Below are 9,630 nucleotides of genomic sequence, written 5' to 3'. Positions count from 1 at the left end.
CACGGCCTTGAGGCGCGCGTGGGGCCCGGGTGCCAGAGATCTCTACTCAAGGATCTCTGGGGGACTGAACACCCGGACGCGTCCATTCGAATCCGGCTTGACCTTTACGGCTGGGGGCGGGACCTGCTGATCTGAGCGAGTCTGGGGGCGGGGCTCATCTCATCAGCTAGGAACTTCCAGGGTGGGAGGCGGGGCTTACTAAATAGGGACAGCTACTTAGTAGCTTGCCACCTGGCTGGAGCATTTAATTTTCATAACAATCTTTTGGGGGTAGGTTTTTTTTTAATAGAATTAAGTCCAGACCCTTTATTTCTTTATTTATTTTGGCCGCGTGGCATGTGGGATCTTAGTTCCCCAACCAAGTATCGAACCCACGCCCCTTACTCCCAGGGCAGTAGGTATTTTTAATCCCCCATGCTGGAGAAAGGGAAGCTCAGAGAAATAACTTCATCGGGTCACGTGGCTAGTGAGTGATGGCGCCCAAATTCCAAAGCCTCAACTTTTAACCATTACTCTGTGCGGCCCAGTGGCAAAACAGTTGTCATTTGAATAGCCCTTCTATATTTGCAGAGTGCTTCTGCAGCTCTTATCTTATTCGATCGTCCTGATAACCCTGATAAATATTATTGTCATCTACAGATGAAATTGAGGCCCAGAGATTTTGACCTATCGAAGGTCACATACCTAGGAAGTGCTGGAACCAGCACTCTTTCCCAGGTCTTCTCTAAGTCTGACGCCTTTTTCCTGTCATCCCACTCTCTCGCATTCTCAGAATCTTGGAGAGCTTTATAATTAGAAAGAATGAAAACCTAGTCTGACCCTTCGTTTTATAGTTGAGGAAAGAAAACCTAGGTAGAAGAAATGACTTGATACAAGTCTCAGGTCATCAGCAGAGCTTACACAAGTGCTTTTTGAATACAAGGTAGTTATGAATCTAAAAAGGATGGCTGGCAGGGAGTGATGAGATAGGAATATTGGAATCCAGCCCTCCTAGCTCTTAGGCAAAAGCTCTTTCTCCACTTGTTAAAGTGTCTCATCCTTCCTTTGCCTGTGCCAGGGACATGATCCTGCATAGAGTCAGATACTGTAAATGCCTTCACATGGCACTGAATTTAGAGAACATGCCCTATTATCTCTAAGTGAAAAATCTGGCAAACCAAGAGATAATGGAAGCAGTGGGAAGTAGAGCCTAGGACCTACTGTCTGAGGCTTAGATTTCAGTTCTGGTGCTGGCATTGTGACCTTGAGGAAGGACTTAATCTTTATAGACAGTGTCTCCTATGTTCAGAACTGTGGTAGGGACTGGGGATGCAGCCGTGAACAAGACAACCATAGATTAGTCCTTGTACTGCTTATAGTCTTGTGGAGGGAATTAGACAATAATCAAAGAACTACACAAATACTAACTGGTATTGTTAAAGTAGGTGCTATGAAAAAGCACAGGGTGCTATGAAAGTGGGCTATAGGACGTTTGACCTATTGGGCTAGAGGAGATAGCCAAGGAAGGCATCCTCTGAGGAAGTGATGCTTAAGCTGAAATCTGAAAGAAAAGTGTGAGGTAGTCCATTAAAGAGGTGAGGGAAGATCATTCCAAGTAGATTCAACAGTATTTTTGAAGACCCTGGAGCAGGAAGAATATTCACGGAAATGAAAGATCAATTTGCTTATTTGTAAAATGTGGGTGATTATCACAACCCTGGTTACTGTGAGAACCAGGTAACCATGAAAGTATTTTATATACAACAAGGGCCTGCGTGTGTGCACACCCACATTTATAAAAGTCTACATATCATAAGCTAATATACAGCTGGATTGGTAGGGGTTGCTGGGACAGTGGATAAACCAGGATTTTGTGTTCCTCATCTATTTCTTTACAAAATTAAAGTGCACCTTCTGTGAAAAAACAGGAAAATTCAAATTTTGAGAACCTCGACTTTGGATAAAGAATATGTGCTTCAAGTAGTTTTAAAAAATGTTTCAACAGTTGGAAAAATAATGCCAGTAATTATACTGCCTTATGTACACAATCTAGGATAGTGTTTAAGAGCACAGACTCTGGAACAAAAGTGCCTGAAATAAAATCTTGGGCAAATTATTTATCTTGTGCCTCTGTTTCTTTATCCGTAAGATGAGTATAATAATAAGTACGTATCTCCTAGGTTATCTTGAAGCTCAAATGAGTTAATATATGCAATATATCATTTAGAATTGTTTCTGGCACATAGTTATAACTATATGATTATAAGCTATTGTTTCATTATTGTTGTACCTTTTTAAAGGCTCATTAATATCACCATGAGAAAGATGCAGTGGAAACTGTAGCTCAGAGAGGCTGATGATCTCCCTAAGGTCACACAGCTAGTAAATGGGCAAACTGAGATTCCAGTTCAAGACCGCATCCAAAGATCAGATATTTCCTGCTGCATTCTTTTTTTCTGAGTGTAGGTTCATTTTGTTGTATAATACTTGGGCTCCCATAATGGTTCCTTTCCTAGACCTTACTTCTCTGCTGAACTGAGTGTTAATATGCATGTTCTTAAGGTAAAGGGTCCAAGGGATTGCCTTTATTGACCTTCCACTTTGAAGTTTCCTGACTTCTGTGCAATTAAAATCTACGCCTTAAGCATTTCAGCAGTGTGGTTTATTTATAGAGTCGTCTTCCGGTTCACGTGTACTGGGTCTGCTTTGGGGTGAGTTTTCTGTCAAAGGTTGTTTATTTCTAACCCATTTTGATTTCCTGTTGCTTTGTGGATTGGTATTATGACCTGCAACAGGAACACCAGGAAACCTGTCTTAGTGAAACAGCTAGATTGAGACCCTGTAGATTAAAAAAAAACAACTATATTATACAGCCATATTTGGATATAAGTGTGGGTTAGGCATTAGCTGTATTAGGCAAAAACTTACATATAGAAACCTCACTTAGAGGCACGTTTCTGTGAACAGTTTTGCTGCTACAGGGCAGAACTATTAGCTCCATGCCCTTGGTCAGTGACAGTCTCTTTGAGCCTCAGCTTCTACATCTATAAAAAGGAGATTATTATACTCTCTTTGTGGCATTTTTGAGAGGATTAAATGAATAATATGGGTAAAGCAGGAAGCCCAGGCCTGACCTCCATTAATAGTAGGTATTAATAATGTGAAAGGGGAAAAACTTTTTATTTTTTTATCTAACTCTGTCTTTACTGACGTCCACACACTGTTCACTGACATCTAGCATCTCTAGCTATTAAAAATTCCATCGGGAGAAGTTATTTGCCTTTGTGCAACTCATTTGCTTTTCTTTAAAAAAATAGTGATAGTGATAGCCAGCTTTTATTAAACAGGTACTATATTCCCGGCACGCTACTAGGTTTTTAATATGTATTCACTATCTCATTTTACTTTAAGAACAGGATTATTTTTTTCATTTTGCAAATGGGGAACGTGATGCCCAGTAAGTGGAATGAATTGCCCAAAGTTGAAATTTATATCTAGATGTGACTGACTCTAGGCTTCCTTGTACTTTAGTAATGACATGTACGATTTCTTCGTTGTGTCTGACCCTGGCATGGAAGTCTTTGAAAGGAAAGGTGACAGCTGTCAATAGGTACCCTTTTGGGAAACTCCTGTCTGCTAGAGACTGTGCCAAGTGTTTTACTTACATTAACCTATTTATTCTTCCCAAATCTAGGAAATAACTATAATTATCTCCATTTTACAGTTGAGGAAATCAAGGTGCGGAGAGGCTCAGGGGCATTTAGTCAGTGGTAGAGATGGGATTGGATTCCAAGTCTTATGGCTGCAAAACCCATGCTCTTATTCAGTCTGTTATACTGCATCAAAATTTTAGGATGAGAGTTTTAATTTTTTTAATGAGGTATGGGGCTGTTTTTCAAAGACGGTAGCTTCCAGGTATTTGCTGCTAATCGTGCTTAATTTTTAGCTGAGTAATAATAGCCAGATTCCTGGCAGAAGCTATTAATGCTACATTTGCCAGTAAGCTAGAGCTGTGTTCTATCCCAGAGCTAGCTGTAGGCTCTAGCATCTCTTCCATGGTCACAGCCCTCAGAAGTATAATGTGTAACTTGTGTTAACACCAAGGAGGGTGGCATTTCCCAGAGCTTTAGTTCTATAACATGGAAGACCTCAAACCTCAGCCATGCTTCAGACTCACAGTAAAGTGCATTCTAATTGGTAATCGGTGCATAAGGAACCAAAGAAAATTTTAATTAAATGCTGTTGTGTGAATTTTCCAGTCATTTTATGCCTGTTGAAATGATTTTATTTAGTTTAAAGTCTTCTTCCAGTGCTCTGCCCTTCCTCTTTATAGTATAACTTTATCAAGATTTTGTGCCTTTTCTCCTATAAGGGTTTAATTACCATCATTAAGGATTTAGTCTGCTCTACATTTACTTAACTCTGTTCCCTGTGTGCTAAGGGGCATTTGCTGTAGTGGAAAGAGCATGGCGATTTGGAGTCCTACAGACTGTGAGCAAGTTACTTAAGTCTCCATGAGCCTCAGTTTCTTCGTAGTATAAAATGGGGCTAATCATATTAAGTTGTACAGATGTTGGGAGGAGGATTAGAGATAATGTATTTAAGTTCCTTAGCACATACTCAAAACTGATTGACAGACTCTGCTGAGAGGATTTGCTTGCTAACTGGTACAGATTATTTTCTGAAGTTGTAATAGGGTCTGTTCTACTTTGATCTCCTTTTTGTCTTGTTCTTTTTAGTGGGTGTTCACAAGAATTGTCTTCAGTCATGGCCTTGGGTTTAAGGTGCTCCCGCTTGGTCCACCCTGCCTTTTGCAACTTCCTTGCAGCCTTGACCAGACCTGTTTCAGAAGTTACGCTGAAGACAGTGAGTGGAAGACAGAATGACCACGGGCAATACCTGGCCTATCCAGCTGTACCAATCCGTCATTTCGCTACCAAGAAAGCTAAAGGTAGAGGCATGACCTCCTCACCCCTGTCTTATATTTAGCCCTTGAATTATCATAGCTGGAAGGGATCTCAGAGATGTTCTGAATTTCTCCCCATGCCTCATGAGGAAACGGTATCTCAGGTGGTTCAGTTGATTAGCTTAAAAGGTCACAGTGACAGAGTTGGTATTAGAACCTGTTTTGTCATTGCCATGCCGCCTCTTTTGTTATTATGGCTCAGAAAATGCCTAATTTCTTTTAGATTTAGAATTAGAGGTATAAGTGCCAAGCAAATCAGAATACTTGTGGCAGGGATCAACCTGCCTTCTCCTTATAGGAAGACCTGCGTTGGAAATAATATTAAAAGCAGAAGGTTGTTGGGTGAGGAGATATTAGAGCCGTGGATTTAGATGGATGATCTTAATGGCTTGTGTCATCCAAGAATGAGACCTTGATACAACTCAGGTCTCAGCTTAAATGTCGCTTCCTCAGGGAAGCCTTCCCTGACCTCTTAGGCTGGGTCAGGTCCCTTGTTACATGCATTTGTGCACACTGTTACTTTACCTTTGATGTACTTAAGCACAGCACTCATTAATTAGTTAATTATTGTTTGTTATGTCTTCCATACTGGACCCTGTGAGGTCTATGTCTTTCTTGTTTAGCAACTAACAGAGCCTGACACATAGTATGTATCAAAAAATTTTGTTGAAGGAATGAATGAGTGACAGAAAATTGTCAAGCAGACCTGCTATTTGCAGTGGTGGCTCAGGGGTTCCACTCCTAAGGATGGTGCTTGAAATACCCTACTGAATATTTTTCCCACTGCTTTTCTTTTATGGTTTCATGCAGACCTTTTCCTTTTCTGTTAATAGGAAAATCAACAAGTTGCCAAAAGAGCTTTAATGCATAGAAGCCTTATATTCAGTTAATAACTTTGATCTATAGGTTGCATTATATTTTTTTAAATTCACATACATTTAATAATTTAATTTGATCCTTATAATTATCCATTGAAGGAATTGTAATTATCCAGTGAAGAAATTCTTCTAATTACCTAGTGAAGCACAGATCTCACCATTTTGCAAATGAGGAAACTGAGGTCCATATGTAAGACATTTGCCCATGATCATATCGAGTTAGTGGCAGAACTGGAATCCAGGTCTCCTGATGTCCACAGCATTGCAGTATTCTAGTGCACTAGATGTTAGCTGCAGCGTGTAAGCAGCATCTTTTCATATTTCATTGGCTGTTCAGTTTTTGTCTTCTTTGATTGCCTCCTAAAAAGTTGGTTGACTTTTTCCTTTAGATTTATTGGATTCTTTCTATATTAGGAATGCTAATCCTTTGTTGATTGTATATGTTGCAAGTATCTACTTTGCCTTTTTACTTTATGATGTCTTTCATTGAACATAAGTTTCAATGTAGTCATATTTTTCAGTTCTTTCTTTTATCATTTGTGCTTTTTCTGTCTTATTTAACAAACCCTCAGCTATCTGAAAGTCATAAAGCTATTCTTCTGTATTTTCTTCTAAATCTTTTAAAGGTTTTTACTTTCCACATTTGGGTTTTTAATCCATATGGAATTTATTTCTGAATATGATGTGAGGTAGGGAATCTAATTTTATTTCTTTTTAAAATGGATAATAAGTGTGTCAACCTCACTTATTGAGTAGCCCTTCTTTACTCCCAGATTTGTAATGCTTCCACTGTCATATGTCAGGTTTCTTTATAGGTATGATTTATATCTGAGTTCTTGATGTGTTGAACTACTCATCTCTCCCTGCACTAAATTCCTTAATGCCTGAATCACAAGTCTTGAATCTAGTGGTACAAATCTTTCCCCTTAGAACACGCTAGCTTTTTCTTTTTCTTCTTCTTGGCCTTTTGCTCTTCTCTATGAAACTTGTATTGTCAGGTTTTCTCCATAAACATCTTGCACAGTTCTTTAATCAGGTTTATTTCTAGGCTATCATCATTTTTGTCACTTTTGTATATGATGTTTTTTAAAGTAAATTTTTGAGTGATGTACACAGAAAAGTGCATACATACATTGTAAGTGTATGGCTCAGTGAATTTTCACAAAGTGAACACAACCATGTAACCATCACCCAGATTAAGATATAGAACGTCACTTGTACTCTGGAAGCTTCCCTCATGTCCTTTTAAGTTGTCACCCTTCAAAAGACAGCCCTTGACTGTCTTGACTTTACCACCACAGATTTGTTTTGCCCTTTTTGAACTCAAGATGTATTCTTTCATGCCTGGCTTCTTTTGACAGCAATCTACATGTGAGATTTGTCCATGTTGTTGCCTGTAGTGGTTGTTGGTACATTTTTATTTCTTTATAGTACCCCAGTGAATGCATATACCACGATTTATGTGTGTTTTCTATAGTTGATGGATATTTGAATTGCTTCCAGTTTTGAGCTAAAATAAATAATGCTGCTATGAACATGCATTTTGATGCCCATATGTATGCCTTTCTGTTGTCAGGTTACACTTCTTCCCAGAGTGTTTTAGCTTTCTATTTGCTAAATACCCACTGTATGCTCGTGAACACTTGGTATGGTCAGCCTTTTTAATTTTAGCCATTCTGATGGGTGTGCATTTATATCTCATTATGGTTTTAATTTATATTTCATTGATGAATAATGATGGTGAGCACCTTTTATTTGCTTATTGGTTATTTGGATATCCTCTTTCCAGTCTTTTGCCCATTTAAAAAAATTGACTTGTAAGAATTTTAATGTATTCTAAAGATAAGACTTCTGCATATATATATATGTATTGCTGATAATAATTGCCTTTTCACAGTGTTTTTTTAATGAACAGAAGTTCTTAATTTTAATGTAGACCAATTTATCAATCTTTTTCGAGTAGTGCTCTTTTTTTCCTTTTTAAGAAAATTTCCCCTACCTTAAGGTCATAAATATATTCTGTGTTATTTTATACAAGATTCATTGTTTTAAGTTTATATCTTTTTAAAACTTGTGTGTTCTATTTGGTTGCTGGTGAATAGGAATACTTTTTTTTTTTTTTCTTTTTTGGCCACACCATGCAGCTTTCAGGGTCTCAGTTCCCTGACCAGGGATTGAACCCAGGCCACAGCAGTGAAAGCCCAGAATCCTAACCACTAGGCCACCAGGGAACTCCCCAATTTTCTCTTTGTTCTTGAGTTAGTTTTAGTAAATTATATGTTTATAGGAAGTTCTTGGCATAAAGTTGTCCATAATAGTCTCTTAAGATTATTAAAATCTCTACTGTTTTGGTGACTGTGTCCCCTTTTTCTTTCTTAGTATTATTTATTTGTGTCTACTTCCCTTTTTTAAAAAAATTAATTTATTTATTTATTTTTGGCTGACTTGTGTCTTCGTTGCTGCATGCGGGCTTTCTCTAGTTGCATCAAGTAGGGGCTACTCTTCCTTGTGGTGCGTGGGCTTCTCATTGCTGTGGCTTCACTTGTCGCGGAGCATGAGCTCTAGGTGTGCGGGCTTCAGTAGTTGTGGCCCGTGGGCTCAGTAGTTGTGGCTTGCGGGCTCTAGAGCACAGGCTCAGTAGTTGTGGCGCATAGGCTTAGTTGCTCTGCAGCATGTGGGATCTTCCCAGACCAGGGATCGAACCCATGTCCCCTGCATTGGCAGGCAGATTCTTAACCACTGCGCCACCAGGGAAGTCCCTACTTCCCTTTTTTAATCAATTATTTTTGACAGAAGTTTGTCAATTTTATACACCTTTTTAGAAAAAGAGCTTTTAATTTTTTTGATCTCTCTTTTTTAAAACTTTATTGACTTCTATATCGTTTACTTTCTCCCATGTTCTTGTTCTTTTTATATCCTTTGAGCTAGACAGTTAGTTCATTAATTTTCGACTTCTTTTCTTGTAAGCATTTAAGACTGTAAATTTATAAATACAACTTTAGGTACTTCCTACAAGTTTTTGTTGTGTAGTATTTTTATTATTGTCATTTTAAATATTTTAAAATTCCACTGTGCATTTTTCTTCAGTCCATAAGTAATTTTGAAGCTCAGAATTGTTATATCTTTCTGGTGAATTTTTTCTGTTTTTATGAAGTACTTCTCATTGTTTCTAATAATGCATTTTGTTGTAAAATCAATTTTGTCTTAATATAACCACACCAGCTTTCTTTTGATTAATATTTGCTAGGGTTATAATTTTCTCATGCCCATACATTAAACTTTCTGTGAGCTTATATTTTTGTAAAATCTCTTGTATATATTATATACGACTAGATTTTAAAAAAATCTTACTGAGAGTCTCTAACTTTTAACTGGTTCTTTGGTCTGGGTACTTGTATTTCTATTATTTTGTACTACCTCTTTATTGAGGTTTTCTTTGTTTCTTCTTTTCTCCTTTCTATTGAATTAATCAAGTTTCTTTATTCTTTTTTCATCTCTGTTGATTTGGAAGGTATACATTCTATTTCTTATTGTTTTGGTGGTTACTTTTAATTTCTTTTCTATGTTTTTATAAAAATAAAGCACCTAGGGCTTCCCTGGTGGCGCAGTGGTTGAGAGTCCGCCTGCCGATGCAGGGGACACGGATTCGTGCCCCGGTCCGGGAAGATCCCACATGCCGCGGAGTGGCTGGGCCAGTGAGCCATGGCCGCTGAGCCTGCGCGTCTGGAGCCTGTGCTCCGCAACGGGAGAGGCCCCAACAGTGAGAGGCCCACGTACCGCAAACAAATAAATAAATAAAAAATAAAG

At 38.4% G+C, this 9,630-nt stretch overlaps 1 protein-coding gene across 6 annotated transcripts in view; it reads left to right on the top strand.

Moving 5' to 3' along the window:
* MRRF (mitochondrial ribosome recycling factor) overlaps positions 1-9,630 on the top strand; it is a 57,933-nt gene that overhangs the window by 332 nt on the left and 47,971 nt on the right. For all 6 annotated transcript variants that reach the window (XR_004350368.1, XR_004350367.1, XR_004350366.1 and 3 more), the window contains exon 2: positions 4,719-4,930. Coding sequence is in view for 3 of the 6 variants with exons in the window: in XM_032634833.1 (XP_032490724.1) it covers positions 4,719-4,930 (212 nt within the window). In the remaining 3 variants the exon portion in view is untranslated. The remainder of the gene's footprint in view (positions 1-4,718; positions 4,931-9,630) is intronic.

Source organism: Phocoena sinus, chromosome 6 (genome assembly GCF_008692025.1).
Source record: "Phocoena sinus isolate mPhoSin1 chromosome 6, mPhoSin1.pri, whole genome shotgun sequence".
In the NCBI taxonomy this organism is placed as follows: Eukaryota; Metazoa; Chordata; class Mammalia; order Artiodactyla; family Phocoenidae; genus Phocoena; species Phocoena sinus.
The sequence above is the reverse complement of the archived record's forward strand: the minus strand, read 5'-3'. Positions and strand labels throughout refer to the sequence as shown.